The following is an 18,268-nucleotide window of genomic DNA, read 5'->3' as shown; positions in this document are numbered from 1 at the left end:
TGAATATGCATATGCTGGTGTCTCAGTTTCAGGAGGCTCTGTGAGTCTCAGGCCTTCTCCCACTTGCCCTGCCGCAGGCCACAGAAGCTTTGGCCCTTTCCTCCAAGCAGAGGGCTTCTCAGTGCAACTTGAGCCTTGTCTTGCCGGCTTTCAGACAATTCCCTGCAGTGGCACGATGAAATGCCTCATGTTCACTTACAGACTCCTGAGTTTGCACTGGTGTCATTGATCTGCAAGAGTAAACCAGTAACCCTTTTTTAAGATCAGTACTTCCTGAGGAATGAAATACCTGGAGTTTCCAGCCCTTCTGAAATAACTCTTAACACTATATGCATTTTAAGGCAAAAGCAAAAATGAGTTTATTCTGTTGGAATCCAGAGGTTCTGAAATTAGTTGCTATATTTTGAAAGAGATGTGGAAAAATGAGAAATAACACATTTTCTGTTTATGTCTTACTCCACTCTGGCTCCACGTTGGTTTCTATGTTTATTTCTGCTATAGGCAGACCCTCCAGTCAAGCCAGCTCCAAGATGACTCACGCAGCTAAGAGCTAGGATCCAGTGTTGTAGGCAGGCCTTGTCCTTAGCCTTTGCTGTGTCCAGGCATGTTTGAAGGATACAGACTTGGGAGACACACTTCCTTCCATTGTCCTTTCTCCATGTAGCTTCAAGTGTCACTTCAGCCTTAGGCTTTCAGCACTTCCCCCCTCCCTATGGTCGATTCAACCAGCATCTTCTATGATAGCATAATTCTGTCTGACAAAGAAGGGCTTTTGGAGTGCTCCTTTCTACTGAATGGTTTGGAGAGTGTAGCTGATTGTAAACAAAGCTATTTCTGTAAAGTTGAATGCCGTTCTTCGTGACAAATGAGAGAAAAAGAGTTGCTTTGCTTTTGAGGATACACAAGCTTAAGTGCATAAACTTTTTCTAAGTTTTTCTTCAGAATTATTTGTTTTACAGATATAAATAAGGATAGGGAATAAGGCTTATTGGTAGCTCTCAAGCGAGACTAGATGTGATGACACATCAACTTGCCCGAATGGTGTTTGGGAATGAAAGATCCCCTGCACATCTGATGCTTGATTGTTGGTGATGAAAACTGCAAAGTTAATTTCTTCTAATGTCTTTTTTTTTTAGGTCTAAGTTCCTTTTATTCTGAACTAATGAAAGGATTAGGTGCTGGCGGACGTCTGTGGGAACTTATTGAAAGGAAGCCGCAACTTCCATTTAATGGTTGGTCCTTGGTTTGTTATTGTTTGCAGGCTGATTTTTCTCTGATTGATCACCAGTACTTCAAAAAGAAATTTATAATAATTAAAGCTAGTAGCAATTTACAGTATTTTGAAAGAAACTACATACAGTGGTATTTGTTCTGACTTTTCCTAACTGTGACACAGATAACGGAAAATTTTCCATTATCAGAGATTTTTTCAAGCATGACTGGAGAATGAAAGGAAGGAAGGTTGTCAAGCTGGGGTGGAGAGTCCTGCTTCCTGAGAGGGCATAGGATGTGCAGATACAGCAAATACTGCTTTTGGAATGACTGCACTCCTCTCTCAACAGTAGCACTGCCCATGTTTTCCCCTTCCTCCTTTGTATGGGCAAGGAGCCACAGTAGTATGTGCCTTATCTAATTCACCTGTAGGTAAGGGAGTTATCGCTGCCTTTTGCTGCCTTGGCAGCCTGCCACACTAGGCAGCCTCTTAGTTTGACATGTGTAGTGTAGGCCCTAGGTATGCAGACATAGTATTTTGGGGATAGCTGCCGTCGTCTAAGGATACAAACAGGAAAATTTTGAAGGGGAGGTAATGTCTTTTATTAGCCAAGTTTGACATTGACATTGTTGAGGGTACAGGGAGAAGCAATTTTTATGACAAACCAATCATTCACACTGAATTTTTTTCACAGATTGTTTTAGTCCCAAAGAGAGGTTTGTGTGCCTGAAAGCATGTCTGTTTTTATCAGTATGTTTATAGATGAACCTAAAATCAACAAAAAAGTGCTCACCTTTGGGAGGTGTTAGATTATATACAGAAATAGCTTGCCGATTTAGTTATCAAATCTCCAAAATAAGATATGTAAACTCCATCTATATATTTGCCTTTTTGACCATATAAAGATTTATTGCTAGCAACACCTATTTTACTGCTTTATTATTTGGAAGCCAGACAACGCCCTCCAATGTTGAAAATACTTTGTATAAACAGCACTTATTTATGTCTACTTCATTAAAGTAGTTCAATGAGCTACTTATACTTTTCTGTATGAATTGCTGTTTTATTTCATCAGTTGCGTCCCATTAAGCCAAAGTCCCTTTGAGATTTTTAGCATGAGCTCTGGCTTTACGGAATGGGATTTTATCTTTCTGTTGGTTGGTATGGAGGGCTCTTTTGATATGTTCTGCTTCAAATTTTTGTTCTGCTTTTGTCTCCTTGGGCTAGAATTCATATGGGTCTTATTCTGGCTAACACAAGTCTAGCCGTTGTCTCATTTCTCTTCCACAACTCCTCCACAACTGCAAGCCTCTGTAGAATACTTTCAAATGTGTACAGACTTCATGTTGGCAGTGAAAGGTAGTATTGACTGTGATGGATGGAAACTGAGACTTAGAATAGTCCAAGAGGTAACCACCAGCTGGCTAATGAAGGGGTAGCTGCCCACTCTGTTGCCTTTAGCAGTGAAGGTAGTTTAACCTTCCTGCCATGTGTAGCCAGTGCCACACTGCAGTTTGCCATGCCATTGATAGACCTGGTGCAACTGTTAATTTTGCCATTATTTGGATGATTTTTTTTGTCTGCATTATTTCAGTGGTCTTCAGAACCTTCACAGTGCTATAGCATGGGCTGGGCAGTGAGTAGTAGTACCAGGGCAGGAGCTGGCTTTCCCACTGAAAGCATTCTGTTGCTTAACTGCACCAACAGTGACATCCAGAAAACAATCTTTATTATAGCTTGAATATAAATTGGACAAAATTTCAGACGTCTACATTGTATAGGCTTACAGAAAGTTTCTTTTACATTTCCTTTCAGTGTAACCTAAATTCACAGGAGAAGATATAAACCTTTGTCTCAAGAAACAATTATAGTTGATTTCAGAACTCATCAGACAATGCAGCCAAAAAACTATTTCTCTACTGTCTAAATCCATGCGAAGCATCTACTCCCTTGGCCACTTATCTTTTATTTTCACTGAACTCCATCTGTATTATTTCTTCCAGTGACAATAAATATCTCAAGAACAATTTATATTATCTTTTTCCTGTCTCTAGAGACCAGACAAGAAACCATCAAAATCCTGTATGTAACTTTTAGATATTTTACAGTAACATATAGAGGAAGGACTTGTGGTACCAGACTTCCTGTATTGCCGTAGATTTCAGTTTGTAGTAGGTCATGAAATAGACTGTACAGAACTGGAACTGAGAAGAAAGATAAGTGATTACTTGTTACTTTGATATAGTAACAATTATGCTGCTAGCATGTGGTTTAGCAAATACGTTTGTTTTCCCAAAGGAATGTTTGCAGATTGTAGTGCTTACCTGATTAGCAAGTTACAATCTTTATGTCTGTAGATTAAAGTCTGGGAAGGAGTCTGAAATTGCGTGCTGTTACTTTTGCGACTTCTACACTACTACTATTAAACTGAAAGCACGGAGAAGAGGAAGAAATCTGGGAGAATAAAAAGTGAAAAAAGTGATTTGCTCTAGGGGCAGCAGGACTTGGGAAATCTTGTTTGCTGTTGCATAGTGTCTGTTTCCTATCCATCTCCCAGTTACCTGTTTAACCAGTGATGGGCGTGTGCTACCCACAGCAACCGTGTGCTGTGGTTAGTTCAGGGTTACTTGTGTCTGCATCTGAAAAAAATTAAGGAGCTTGAGTTGCAGGTCTTTAGGATGAATTCCAGTCTGGGTTCTGCTCCTCTACTACCAGTTTTTACAAAACTGGGAAGAACTTTGTGTCGCTGAGACTCCGTCCTTCTTTACACTCCATCAAATTAGTTGAACTGACTAATAGTTTTAAAGATCAAGGGCTTTCTGGAAACCATGCTAAAAGTCATTCTAAGAGCAAATCAACTTTATCTTGCTCTTTATTACTTAGCCAGCACGTACAGCTATTGCCTCTGATTGTATTTATCAGAGCTAATTAATATGTTAATTGTTTTAAAATAATCTGTGTGTATGCGCACTTAAAATGAGACCACTGATGTAAAGGACCTATGATAGATACAGTTAATGCAATTTAGCAGAGTTTTACTTTTTATAGATATCTCACTAGGATTTATCAGGGCCCGAAAAGTTGTTTGTGTTTATGAAGTGTTATCTGTTTATAAACTTTTTCTAGTTCTGATATTCTTTTAAGATATCACTTTAAATGAATTGCTGTTCTCCAGAAAGTAGATGCTTTTATTTAACTTTTGCAGTCGTTCATTCACAGTAGTTTTCTGTGGTATTTCACAAACTGAAACTTTAGTTTCGGTGAACTGTTGCCTATGAAGTCTGCCTCTGATTGGTCTTTGAACACTATTTCGTCTTGAATTTATTATAATTTATGTTCCACATAACAACAACAAAAAACCTAAAAAAAGACCACTAGTGCAACAAACGTAGAAGCAGTTTTGTTGCAGTGACAGCCTTTGCTTAAAAGCTTAACAGTTAATAGGCAGTGAAGACTGAATTGTCCGTGTCCAAAGAGGAGGGCGTTTCAGGTGACTTTTGAGACCCAGTAAAGGGCCAGTAAGTGATTTGCAATGTTTATCTTTTTGTGTCTGTTCTGTGGCAAAAGGACTTTGGCCTTCAGCACTCTGTCATTTTATTTCGTTGCTCCAAATTGATAAAACTTAAACATAACATATTATAAACAATTTAAAAATTTAGGTAGCTCTGCTAAAAGTGAGCACTATTAGTTGTTGGCATTTGCAAGATGCAAATTCTACCTCTTGCTGTAGTAGCCTACAGCTTCACTTGCTTGTAAGCAACCTAAAATCGTATTCAATAAGGGGCATGATGTACCATGCTCCGATTCAGTCATGGCTGAAATACAGCCCATGTGGTTCTGTCTTGTGGCTTGCAGCTATCTGTAGATTTAATATGGAGATAGGTGTTTCTACTTGGTGTCTGTAAAGCAAGTTCTAGGAAGGTTGAGCTGATTTTTGCTTCTGTTTACATATTTCTGTATTATATTTTTTTGTCATATAGAGGGAATCATATTAGGCAAAGACACATTCAGAGGTGCTTTGGAATTCAAGGATGTTGAGTTTGCCTATCCAACTCGTCCAGAAACATCCATTTTCAAAGATTTTAGCCTCTCCATTCCAGCTGGCTCTGTTATGGCTCTGGTTGGCCCAAGTGGTACAGGGAAATCGACCATTGTATCCCTCCTGCTGAGGCTGTATGATCCTACATCAGGTATGTTTGTGTGTTGCTCTCATTTGTGACTACAAATAATTGATGCTGTGCACCTCAAATGCACTTTACAGACAGTTGGGGTGCCTGTGCTGAGATCTTGATGTGACTATGCTAGTGACACAGTATGCTTCCCCTTGGGCTGTACGAGTACCTTTTGGTGGTGACTGAATACCTTTGCATTTCTGTTTTGCCCTGGCAAAAGTCACCACAGTGACTCTGAAAACAGTGGTAAATGTTATTGCTAAACTGGGGAAGAAAAACAGCCACTGTGTGAGAGCCCCATCATCTTAAAGCACACTGTAGGTATGAGGTGACCCTGCCCCTCTCTCCAGCCAGTAAAGGCTGTAAAGGCTCCTGCCAGTGAACATGCCAGCTCTTGCTCTTGTGTATGGGAGGCTTTATGTGTGCTCTGTCCTCAGTCAGCCTGCGCCCCTACTTCTTATGCCTCACGGGAAAGACAGTCTTGACTCGGATGTTAAAATGAGGGTTATAACACTTGTAAATAAGGACAGAACAGAGAAGCATTCTGTAAAAAAATAAAACCTTCATATGACACTTAGAGATGGGTAATATAAGAGACTATGTGGTTCCCAGGAGGCTCTGTTCACAACTGTTCTCTGCCTCTTTTCAGTACTTGCCAGAATCTGCTTGACTTACTGTTTCTTAATTTAAGGTATTATCACTGTTGATGGCTTTGATATCCGCCAGTTAAATCCACTGTGGTTCAGGACAAAAATTGGAACAGTGAGTCAGGTAAGGAAGAAAAAGCCTTCTAAATGAATGAAGTAATTTTGTACAATCAACTTGCAGTGTCTCACTTCCTTTTTTTTTTTTTTTTTTTTTTACCTGTATAATCTTGCTTCTCAGTGAAAGCAGTCGCCTCCTTCCATCTTGCCATAATTAACTGCTGTCACGTATGTTTTATCCTAAAAACAGGTATTCAGAGCTAGTCCCATTATTCTGTAGTCTGTTTTTACACAATGATAAGGATACAAAATGTTTGTTTAAAAGAAAAAAGTGTGTGTGGGGAGGCTAGGGAACTCATGTTTGTATGAGCATCTTAATGTTTAATCACATGATTCCTGTTTTGTATTAATGGAAGTTACACAATCATATTCTACACAAGCCTTTGAAAATTGACCTTTTGTGCTTTGTTTTGTGTCCTGGAATACACAATTCCATTAGCAAAGCATGAAAACATGGCACTGTTGGCACTTTCTCATGTAGTGCACCCTTCACAGCAACCCCCAGACTCTAAAAATACGGAGAGATGTTCAATGACCACTTAAAAATAAGCTATTTGGTCAATTAAAATATGTGTGTTCCTTCCCCTATCCCCCCAGAGGCTTCACAATGCAATTGACTGTTAGGTTGATGTTCTGATTAAAAGCAAAATGATAATGGGGTATGTGTTGCATTTCAAAACATCTGCTTTATGTGACAATGTCACTGAAATTTTTTGTGCAAAAATGATTTTCCTGTGAGCACATTAGCATTTATTCTGTTTTGTCCAATCTCAAGTTATCAGTAGTAGATTTCATACTGTAGCATTTTTCTCCTCTATTTTATAGACAGAGCAAACTTAGCTTGTTTCAGCCATTCTCCCATTGTACATCACTTACCCTGTCTGCCAGTCCTCTACTCTGTTTTAAACTTCCATTGGAATTAAATGCACAAAACAGCATTAAAATTGTGTAGAGACTGGTAAGAGAAGATTCGTTCTAGATACAAATGAAGATACATAATGCAATACAAAGGGAGGTTTTCTGATGTTTGAATTAATAGATGTTTGTGAACTCTTATATTAGGGGTTGAGGGTCATGTTATGTTTCTGTCAGTTAAGAAAATATTCTTTCTTATTTTAGAATTAGATTTGATGGCTCATTTTTGTTTTAGAAGAGCTGTGTTCAATTAACTTTAGCATACATATACTTCTATATGGATATAAAATTAATTAATGCTGGATCTTGTAAAGGGGATTTATATTGAGATATAGACAATGCATGCATGTAATTATAGATACACCATATTAGCTATGCTTTTGAATTTATCAGGAACCAATTCTGTTCTCCTGTTCTATTGCTGAAAATATTGCCTATGGTGCAGAGGATCCTTCTACTGTGACTGCAGAAGAGATTCAGAAAGTTGCGGAAATAGCTAATGCTGCTAGTTTTATCAAAGATTTTCCAAAAGGCTTCAACACCGTAGTTGGAGAAAAAGGCATTCTACTTTCAGGTACCTCCCTATACTCTTTATTTTAGAAAATCCTATGCTATAGAGGAAAATAAAAATTACTTCTGTTTTGTGTTAGCAATCAGTTTTTCACCAATTCCTAGTCGCCCATAAGTTTTACCAAATGCCTCTCTCATCTCCATTCCCCTCCTAAAATACTTGAGTCTGATTTTGGTCAGCCCAGACTTTCAGTTAAGATCAGTTCACATACGTTATCCTATTTCAATTTACTGAGCTTTTTTTCCCCAGGTGGACAAAAGCAACGAATTGCGATTGCTCGAGCTCTACTCAAGGTAAGCCAGCACCAAATAGCTACTTAGTTCTTCTGGTGGGATGCAGAAGGGGTTAAAAGGAAGGGATTAAAAGGGAAGAGGCCTTTCAGTGGGAAAGCTGAAAGGGTCTTTAAAAATATGTATCTTTGATATTAATAAGGGAGCTTGATAGAGGACATGCTGTCTAACTAAAGGGAATATCCTGACGTAAGTGCTACTTCCTATCTTCAGATCATGTTTTTGCAATGGGAGTTCTTGCTGACAGTGATAGTAAACTGTTACTTCTGTTTGAAGACAGAAGAGTATTGTTTCTATTCTGTCCTCTTAGCATTTAGACTTAACAGTAATGCTTTGAGTGACACCCAGTTCTTGGGATGAAATATATACACTTGCTTGGAGTTTTGTGCTGTATGAATCTTGTGGTCTATTGATATAAATATTCACATCTTGTCTAATTGCACTTATAACCAATTCTACTTTATTCTTCAGAATCCTAAAATTCTTCTGTTAGATGAAGCAACAAGGTAAGAAAGAAAATAAACACAAACTTAGAATGATATAACTGTAAAACAGATTTTGGAGATGTTCTCTCTTTCTTCCTCTGCATGCCCTTGCATAAGGTATTTAGCCTCTATTTTCCCTACCACAAGAAATGTGCTTTCCAGAATGTGTAAATTGGTTTGGTAGACCTGTGATAAAAGCTGTTTACACAAAGTGGAAAGGATAGCTACTATATTGTATTACAACTTGATAGTGGAACATCTACTTCAAAGCTTTTTCTGTATCTTTAAATTAAGATGAGTATACTGCAGTATAATTTAAATTTATTTCACTGAATTAATTTGATGTTATTCCTTTATGTATATTTTTGTCTATGAGAATAGGTAATACATATACTCACGTGTGCATTGAGCATGTTCACAAAACATTCCTGCAGTTCCATGGATTCATCTTCACCAACAGTAACAAGAATTAGGAGTTACAGCAAAATGAGACTTATGCCAACAAGACTAAGCTGTTTTTAAAATGAAATTATCCTCTTTCTCTCCCACACCCTTTCTTGTTAGTGCTTTGGATGCTGAAAACGAATACCTAGTGCAAGAAGCTCTAGACCGGCTAATGGAAGGGAGGACAGTCTTAATTATTGCTCATCGTCTGTCTACGATTCAGAATGCTGATCTTGTCGCAGTTCTTGGCCAGGGCAGAATTCTTGAATGTGGAAAACATGAGGAACTACTTGCAAATCCACATGGACTTTTCAGGAAACTAATGCAAAAACAAGCTTTTCTTCAGAATAGTGATACTTTTGCATTAGACGTACAATCCAGAGAAAAGGATGTATTAGAAAAAAATATATGAGAGAATCTATGAATTATGGAAGCTTATAACTACAAAGAATATAACTTATGTTTCAGTTATGTAAAGTAAATGTTATATTTTTCCAAAATGTACAAAATATCCTTTTGAAACTTAAATGTGTTTAAACTTTTTATTGAAGGCTTTTTAATAAGTATTGTAACTTTTTAAAATGTCTATCACATTGAGATCATTTTCATTTCTGCTTTGTGTTGTCCTGAGACCATTTAGAATCTTCTTTCCTATAATGCGCTGTATGACGATGTACTGCATTCTCAAGTACGTTCAGTACTTTAAGGGTAATTAAACAACAGAATCTGATCATTTTGATCTCACTGTCTCTTCCCTTATCAAGGAACTCTTGCTTTCTGTGCTTGTCACTTGTTTTAAAAAGCTGGAATTCAAAAATGCATGACACTAATATTCTCTCAAGGTTCTGTTGCTGACTTTTACAGCATCATCTTTTCAGGTACCATTTTGCTCTGAAATGGAAAAGTTGATTATGATCACCATCTGCAGTAATCGTAGAGAATTACATATGAGAACTCGTTTAAAGAGCACGGAAGCGTAAGTTGGAGAACTCTTAAACTCTGAAGAAAAAAAAAAAGCCTCATACTTTACATATAAGGACAAAGGAAGTGTAATTTTTACTGAATATTAGTTCGGCATAGAAAAATCTAAAATTTGAATGCATTTTTCTTCCCTTGTCTATTCTGCCAGTTCTTTAGTTTCACTCCCCTCCCAAGATGATCTCCAAAAGAACATATTCTTATCTATGTAGGCCTTTGTCCTTTTTTGTTTAAGGCATATATAAGTGTGTTTTCATTGTTATTTAAATGTTTATTCATAAAATCCCATTTTTTTCCTAACTACTTTGTCTTACCTTCTGAAGGACAACTAGTGAAATAGTAACATCACACTAATTTGAATAACTGTAGGAGGAAATGTTTGGCAGTAAAGAGCAGGCTCTGTGCTTGTAAGTTAAAAAGCCTCTTCAATAGAATCTCTCTTTATCCTTTCTGAAGGTTAGTTAGAAGTTTAAAAGTAAGTTAGAAACCTTACTGTTTCTATTCTCATCTATTCTAGGAAATCTACTTGTTGCTGAAAAAATTCTGTTGGCAGTAAGTGAGTTACCTACTGTAGGGCAAACTTAAAATGTTTCTCTAATGTGCCATTAAAGGCACTGTGTGGAACATGGTGAAAACACAAAAAAGATCCCTGTGCTATTGAATGAAAATAAAATTACATGCAGATACATTTGAATCTTCTGATATATTTCATTACAGTCTTACCAGCAGCAGAGATTGTATTAAAGATACGTCAAAAATATGACTGACCAATACGTCATTTCAATGTTGACTAATTATTCCTATTGACTATTTATTGTATATTTAGAAAGGCTTGAACTTTACTCAGAGGTAATCCCTTCTTAGGTGAAATGCAATGAGCACCTTTATTCATGAGTTTAAAAAGTGAGGTTACAAGAATTGTTTGCAGCTAAACTGAATGAATGTTTTATGTTAGTTGTTCATTAGTTCTGGCAGGTGCTAGAGTCAAGTCTATCATGACAGTTATGTTGAATAGCAGACTTTATTCAGGTTAGAACAACTCAAGATAGTCTTTGGAACAAAGCACAGATCTCAACAAGGTGAGAAAACAAAGGTTTTTTTGTAATCTGCAAGCTTTGCTGGGCAACACCAGATCTGTGGCTTACACATGTACCACATACGCGATATGGTCCTTGTGTGCACGTGGTATGCCGTCTACCTCCACAGCAGTGCCAGTCGGCCTTCTGCATGGTTGCGTGTTGAACTGTGGGAGCCCCACTAGTCAAACTTTATGAGGAAATGTGATCCTTTTTGCTAGAGGAAACTAGTCCCCCGTACAGAGGACAGTATCTCAAAGGAAACACAAGAGTTTAATGGCTGCCTGCTTAAAGCTGAAACTGCTGGTGCGTATCTGACAATCCTGATAGGCATCCTTTGCTAAGGGCCACTTTGTTTCATGCTCCTGGCTTGTGCAGTGTGGTCCGTAAGAGGAGAATGAGCCACACAAAGTAGAAAAGTCTTAACGTAAGAAGAGTATGTGACCGCTACACCAGAAAGCACTATAAAACAAACTTTGTTATATTCCCTAACTGTATTTTCCGGTATTGACTTCAGTTTTTAGCAGTACAGTATGTCACAGATAAAGGCTTAGATGTAAAACATTTATTACTTCATGCTGTACTTGTACTGTTAATAAGATGTTTGACCTTCCAAAAATAATTTCCTCTCCTGAAACTTGAAATTTTGAACCTAACGGCTGTGCTGTGTATAGAACACTATTGTTTACTTTGAAGTCTTGTTAAAAAGTCTGAAAGAACATGTTGTTATAAAATGTTACACAACAGAAAAATGCCCTTGATAGTTTTGCTACCTGTTTCAGGTGAACTACAAAATTGCCCAAACTTCAAATTTCTCATCAAAAGCCAGATCCTGAGAGGCAAGACTCTTTGGAACAGAGTTTGGTGCTCTGTAAGAATTTGACAGAAAATAAAAACTGCGGAGGAAACTAGTTTGAGATTTTTCTAACTTTAAACGGTTATTCTTCGTATGTTTTCAAAAAGAACTTCTCCAGTTATCTGGATGTCAACAGCTGCTTACTATTTTTGTGCATGGATAGGAGACTTTATTTTGCTGGACACCTTAACTTCTGAACTCACTTGAAAAGCTCTTCTACTGGGGCTGTAATTGCAACACTGAAATCTGCTGACACAGCACAGAGTGAAATATCCCCAGCTGCAATATGATTTGGCAGGATACTCTAAGCACTCTTCACTCTGATGTACACAGTCCATTTTGGTACTAATATTTTAAGATGGTTATTCTAACTAGTACCAAGTAGATAAAACATTCAGTGAAAAATCGTAAGGTTTCTTTGTGATGTATAAAGAAGACATGAAAAGGGCATAGGTCAACTTTAAAAAAATTCTTAGAACTTGTGATGTAGCAGTCACTGTTGAACTCAGAATCTTGTCTGCTTCACTATTTGCTATTTCTTTTGATTAAGCTACTGTAAGTAGGAACAGGCTCAGTTCCATGAAGGATAGTATTAACAGGCTCAAAACACAGCTGTTTTACTCCTAGTGTATTCCAGAGGCCAAAAGGTGCAGAAAATGGTTTCAATCACAAGTGGATACAATTTAGTAAGTCAAATTAAACTTATCCTACATTTTCTGAAAGACAGGCCAGACCTTCTTCCCGAATGGTAGAGCTTAGCATCCTTGTAGCCATAGCGCAACACACAATATAAAACTCTCTCTCTCTTTTGCACCATATGCACTGGTGTTCTAACTTGGTCTAAACATATCTTCCCTGTATAGAAAAGTAGTAAAGAAGATTTCCCAGTTTTTTAAAAATAAATGTAGTTATTCTTACACATATATACGTATATGAATTTTTTTAAAATGTCAACTTCTATCGCTAGTGGCCCTATTTTAGTTGATACTTGTAGGCATTATTTCAAAGTCATTTATTTATTAACAGTACCTATTTTCACCTTTGCCTGGGGGCCAGAAGTGTTTCTTTTTTAAATTTTGCTACCTAGTCATGATTTTCAGGGCTCAAATACTGTATCTAAGTGCTTTCAAAATCACCTTGCTAAGTTGAATAGATTACTTAGGGTTGAGTACTTGCAATCTTAGTGACAGGCCAGCTCTCAATATGTACTTTATTCCTTCATTGTGTTCCTAATTTATTTGTTTTGTAATTCCTGGCAGCATGAATGATTTCCTGAAGGAATTAAGACAGTGAAAATAAATTGTCTCTTATGTTATGTTACTTAATTTACTTATTAGACTATTTATTATTTTAATACTTAAAGACAGTATTGATCAAAGTATTGTCACTGCAGTGAATGATGGGCATCTCTGTAAAAGAGCTAGTTTCTTCAAGTCGGGTTTCAAATATTTATTGCAACTTTTTGTTTTAATCTTCTGATAGAGTCTCTATCAGTATTTTAATCTTTGAAAAGGCAGTGGATTCCATTTAGGGCAGCAACAGAAGATAATACCCTCTCTGAAGTCTTAACAAAGTCTATCTTCACAGACTTTCCAGTGCTCAGCATTTTCAGCTGTTTTGAATTGGAAGAATTATTGCAAATTGTTTAAGAGGTCTTAAACTGATGATGCAACAAGCCAACAGATTAATGTGCTGACCTATTAGGGAACTCTGTATTCTGATAAGCAAGACATTACATTTCTCACCTTTTGAAAAAAAAATGTTACCTTTCATATGCATCTCTGTTTAAACCTCTCTATAGTCCCATAGGGCACATTCGGTTAAGTTTGTTTCCTACAAACCATCTGCAATAAATATAATTCATGAGAATTTTGTTTGTTCTGCAGATGATGTGGTCTGGGTGCTGCTATCCTTTCAAACTAATTTCTTTCTAAATAGATAGGCAACTATTTGTGGCTAGTCTAGCTATGGAATGTTTTCTACACTGTTTTTCAATCCATTGATCAATCAAAAATAGCAGTACAAAAAGATTAATATTTTTGTGCATTTTGAAGATGTGGCCCTAGTACAAGTCTACTATTTCCATTCTCTTAGTTTGAATCCTGACTAGGTCACTATTGTCAAAATTGCCTCCAGGACATTCAATTTTTCATGTGAAAAACAAGTACTACACAAGTCCTTGTTCAAGGACTGGTTAAGTCTCTACTCAGTCCTATTAGTACAGTACTAATTAGCATTAGCTAGCTTTCCAGGTCTAAAATAAGATTTAAAGATTTAATTGTATCCTTCGTCCTGCAGATGGAGCTCTAAAACAGGTCTGAGACAGCAAAAGAAAACATAATTCACTGAGTAAATACCTATGCAGGGTTCAATCAGCAAAAAACTGCTTACACTGTATTATCTTAAATATTTTTGAAACAAGATGTTTTGGGGAGCTATCAGTTTTTAAAATACTTTGAATCTCACTGTTGATGGATGTTGGGAGATGTTGATGGCAGCTTGAATTTTACTCAGATTTTTCTCCACTTCCTTGTTTGTGTATGGATTTTTTGGTTGCTTTATTTTTTTCCCGGGTGAAACACCAGTAACATGATGGTTTAGCATCGCTGCATGGAGTAGAATAGAGAAGGCTATATACAAGATACTACATTAATGTAACAGTTCATTAAATGTTTGTATTTTGCCTTTCCAATAAAATCAAAGCAACAGAAAAGTTTAAAGGCAAAGCACTGAAACATTCAGACAAAAGTTTCATTCTTTGGTACTGCAGGATGATGCATTTCAAGTTTGTTTTTCTGCTCTTCAGTTTCAGTCATATTGGACCACTGTCCATATTGCCATAAACTGTTTTTAATCAAAGAACATGTTTTTGGAAAATCATGGGGAGTTTTTGAATGTTTTCAGTGAGTTTTATCTCAACTAATTACCTCCATTGACAATCTACACATAACTCGAATTCTTCCCTCACAGTAAGATACATATGTACTTCCTGGAAACTGTATTTTTCATACAAAAGCAATGCAATTGAATATTTAACTTCAATGAGAAAATTTAACTCCCACTTAACAAAATCTAATTCTGTAATATCAAATATTTTCTGTAGTTCATGACTGTTAGTTACCATACATCTGAAACATACTAAAATTTTCATGGAATGTTTTGGGGAAATTCCTTTTTTCTTAATTTGAAGTTTAGAATAAGCACAGGTTACAGCACAGGGTATTTTCAAGATTAGGCAACCATACTACTGGAATACGTGTCTTTCCAAAAGTGCAAAACAGTGGTTTGAAATGGTGTTTCAATGTCTTGGGGTTTTTTCGAGTGTATCCAGTTACCTATCTTTTTCTATTACCTGGTTGATCAGTACGAGATATGCTTGCACTGGGTTCCAGATTAAGTCTTTTGAACAGCGTTGGGAGCATCCTGAAGGACTGACCACATCCAACCTTACTTGGGGGGGATCCTGGGCCTGCATTTTTCTGCATGAACATCTGACACAGCGGCCTGCCTACGCTGCTGGATGAGAAAAGTAAGTATTCAAATTATTGTGCCCAGAAAGAGAGCAGGATCAAATAATCATTCTCTGAAGATCACAGCATTTTAACTGGCCCAAGATTGTGCAGCTCTGCTCTCCCCGATTATAATTATTAATTTTGGAGGCGTCAAGGAAGTGTTGGTGGAAGTAAGATAGAAATTGGATACGTTAACACCTGCGCTCTTTAAGAATTATGGCAGACTCGTGAGGACAGCTTCCCTCGCCTGGGCTGTACCAGGCAGAGCTGGGCAGGAGCTGAAGCCCGCCAACGGCCGCCGCCTCCAGGGCCGCCCGCGGCCCCCCTGCGCGGGGCCTCCGCCGCTGGCCCGCACGGGCAGGCCTGCCGCGCGCCCCGCTCCTCCCCTCCCCTCCCCTCCCCTCCCCTCCCCGCGACGGGCGCGCTCGACAGTGACGTAGTTAACCGGCGGCGCCCAACAGCCGCAGCGCTGGCGCCGCTCGTGTCTGCCCCCAGCCATGTTCCCTTCGGCTCCCGCCTCGCCGCGGACCCCCGGCGGGTCGGCCCGCAGGAACCTCGGCAGCGCCGCCGCCGCCAGCCCCCTCTCCCGGCCGGGCGGCAGGAGGAACCTGGCCGTAGTGGCGGCAGCCAGCTCCCCGGGGCTGTTTTCCCCGGTGGGGCGGAGGAGCGGCTCCCTCTCCGCGCGGTGAGTCCCCTCCCTCGCGCCCACCCTGTCAGCAGCCCCGGGGGCGGCGCGAGCCCCCCCCCCACTTCCCCGCCGTGCCGTTACCCGCGCCCCGCTCCCAACGAGCCGTTGGGCTGCCGCGGCCCCGCCCCCTCCCGGCGCGCGCTGCTCGGCGGGGGGCGGGGCAGCCTGCGCCGGGGCGGGGCCCCTCCCGCCTCCGTTCGCTCTGCTTTGCCTTCAGTGGCCCACCCCCCCCTTTTTCTTCTCCCTTTTCCCCCCTTCTCCGTTTCCCCTTTCAGGGATGTTTTCGGAATAAACCCCGAGTTCTCTGTCATTGGGGTTCCTCAAGTAGTCAGGAAGATCGGACACTGCAGTTCGGGGTCTGGATGGGCTGCTCATAGTGCAGCCACCTCCCATCCCCCTGAGGGGAGCGTGAGCAAGACCGGTACCTCCTGCTCTTTGGGCGCGCGGTACATGCTGACCTCGCCTAGGGTACCTCTGTCCCTTGGGCCCATTGCTGCAAGGAGTCTGCTCTCCTTCTCTTCTGTTCCTCTTTCAGTCTCTTTCTGGGCATTCTTTCCACTGCTCTTCCACAACAACCAAAAGTGCTGGTACGTTTTGCTGCATGGATGTAAAAGACACAGGCTGCAGTTTGTGTCATCTGCCACGTTGTTCAGGGATGACTTGCTACTTGTTCATTTGTTATTTAGGGAAAGATTCTGATTTTGTAGAGTCACGTTACTGCTACTGGGGGTCTCAACAAACTAGTCTCGGTCTTTGTTTGCAGAAGTAAAGCAATACTTGTGGAGAGAGGTAATAGGAAATTGGACTAGTGATACAGTGTAAAAAGTAGCATAGTTTGAAAAAAGACAAACATTTGGGCTGCAAGTCTCCTCCTTAAGTCTGACAAACAGAACCAAAACTGATGGGCAGAAACAGATGCTTTTACTTCAGTAAAACCATTTGATTCCGATAGCATTTCCTCCTAGGTGATCTTTTAACATCTACAAAACCAAAACTAGTCTTAGCAGAGAAAGGCTTGACAAGCCATTGGGACTTTAGTGAATGGAAAGGGCTAGTATCCTTTGGTCTTGTGTAACAGTGAGCAGTTAGGTTATGTTGGTCCTCTGGCTCAATGTTTCTACTAAGACTTGCTTCTAATTGGATCTAAGAAAAGGATTCTGCCTGAAAGCTCTTGTTTTTTACTATCTTTATTGGAACTTTGAATAGAAGATTTCATCTGTCTCTGCTAACCCTGCCTCATTATTACATGCTTAACAGATACAGCATTGCTGTTTTCTGAATCTAATTTTACTGTTTGTTATCTGTTGGGATATGTTGTAAGATATTCTGTATCTCTGATCATCCTTAAATCTCTGTTTGGTAGTTTTTCTGCAATATCCTTTTGAGATGCATGCGTGCCAGATCACCCTCACATTCAAGAAGTGGACATGCTGTGTATTTATGTAGTCCAATAATGGACTTCTTTTTTTTGCTTTTTATTTTGTATTGAACAATTCAGATTCCCTATTTGTTCTTTGACTGTCCTAAATAATATTGTGCAGTCAAGAAAGTTTGTCACTGTGGTAGTTGGTTCCTTTAATGACTATGCAGAACAGTTCAGATATCAGTCCAGATCCTATAGAATGGGATCTTTTCTCCTCCTCCTGTGAACTTTCCTGCATTGTATAAGCCAGCCTTTCTTTTTCTGTGTTCTTTTTGTTTATTGCTTTCTTTTAGACACAGTTTGGTCTACAATAAGATGCTTCTCATCTCCTCCCAGCTTGCTTTCTTCGAGGACCTTTCATAGGGAATCTTTTTGAAAGCTTTTTGAAGATTTAAATCCTTAATATTGTCCAGTTCATACTCACTGTCCCCCTCCCCCCCCCCCCGCCCAGATTCTGATAGACCTGTCAGGCATGACTTCGCTGCACAAAAGGAAAAGAATAAAAATCATGCCTGTTGCTAATCTATTTATTTACTGACTTTTCTGATTTACTCTGCTAAAAGAGTTGATTTTACTAGTCTGTAGTTTCTCAGATGCTCTCAGAACCTTTGTAGGATATTTGATGCATTGTGTTCTTATGGTATCAAATTCTGACTGAAACGTTTTATAGTTAAGTGGTTTTCTGGTTCTTTTATAGTTCTCAGGTAAAATGTCGCATGTTCAATATGTTCTAAATATCTCTTACTAACATTTGAGTTTGAGGGTTCCTCAGATATATCTCCAGTACAGGAAGAATGTGGAAAAAATAAGCACCTCTGAATTAAAAAAAAAAAAATCATTCAAAGTTTAGGCTTTTCTGTCTCTGGCTCCACATGAGTCAG

The 18,268-nt window shown here is 39.1% G+C and overlaps 2 protein-coding genes and 1 long non-coding RNA gene across 5 annotated transcripts in view; 2 read left to right on the top strand and 1 right to left on the bottom strand.

Moving 5' to 3' along the window:
• The window catches only part of LOC112993535 (TAF5-like RNA polymerase II p300/CBP-associated factor-associated factor 65 kDa subunit 5L), a 54,418-nt gene extending 44,834 nt beyond the window's left edge, over window positions 1-9,584 (top strand). Inside the window, exons 11-17 of one of the 2 annotated variants that reach the window (XM_064509264.1) lie at window positions 1,137-1,232; window positions 5,194-5,403; window positions 6,077-6,156; window positions 7,458-7,638; window positions 7,885-7,928; window positions 8,397-8,431; window positions 8,975-9,584. In XM_064509264.1, the coding sequence (XP_064365334.1) occupies window positions 1,137-1,232; window positions 5,194-5,403; window positions 6,077-6,156; window positions 7,458-7,638; window positions 7,885-7,928; window positions 8,397-8,431; window positions 8,975-9,266 (938 nt within the window). In that variant the 3' untranslated portion in view covers window positions 9,267-9,584. Of the gene's footprint in view, window positions 1-1,136; window positions 1,233-5,193; window positions 5,404-6,076; window positions 6,157-6,270; window positions 6,340-7,457; window positions 7,639-7,884; window positions 7,929-8,396; window positions 8,432-8,974 lie in introns of those variants that run through there. The other variant, XR_010388458.1, reaches the window with a different exon arrangement.
• A 27-nt stretch (window positions 9,585-9,611) lies between these two features.
• Window positions 9,612-16,111, bottom strand: LOC135327895 (uncharacterized). The gene is made up of 3 exons (XR_010388459.1): window positions 16,046-16,111; window positions 15,117-15,280; window positions 9,612-9,745 (listed from the first exon to the last, which is right to left on the bottom strand). It is a non-coding gene; the product is annotated as an uncharacterized LOC135327895 (long non-coding RNA).
• Window positions 15,680-18,268, top strand: part of NUP133 (nucleoporin 133) — a 38,186-nt gene continuing 35,597 nt past the window's right edge. Inside the window, exon 1 of one of the 2 annotated variants that reach the window (XM_026117265.2) lies at window positions 15,680-15,961. In XM_026117265.2, coding sequence (XP_025973050.1) covers window positions 15,774-15,961 — 188 coding nt within the window. In that variant the 5' untranslated portion in view covers window positions 15,680-15,773. The remainder of the gene's footprint in view (window positions 15,962-18,268) is intronic. The other variant, XM_026117266.2, reaches the window with a different exon arrangement.

The sequence above is a fragment of the Dromaius novaehollandiae genome, chromosome 3 (genome assembly GCF_036370855.1).
Source record: "Dromaius novaehollandiae isolate bDroNov1 chromosome 3, bDroNov1.hap1, whole genome shotgun sequence".
In the NCBI taxonomy this organism is placed as follows: Eukaryota; Metazoa; Chordata; class Aves; order Casuariiformes; family Dromaiidae; genus Dromaius; species Dromaius novaehollandiae.
The sequence above is the reverse complement of the archived record's forward strand: the minus strand, read 5'-3'. Positions and strand labels throughout refer to the sequence as shown.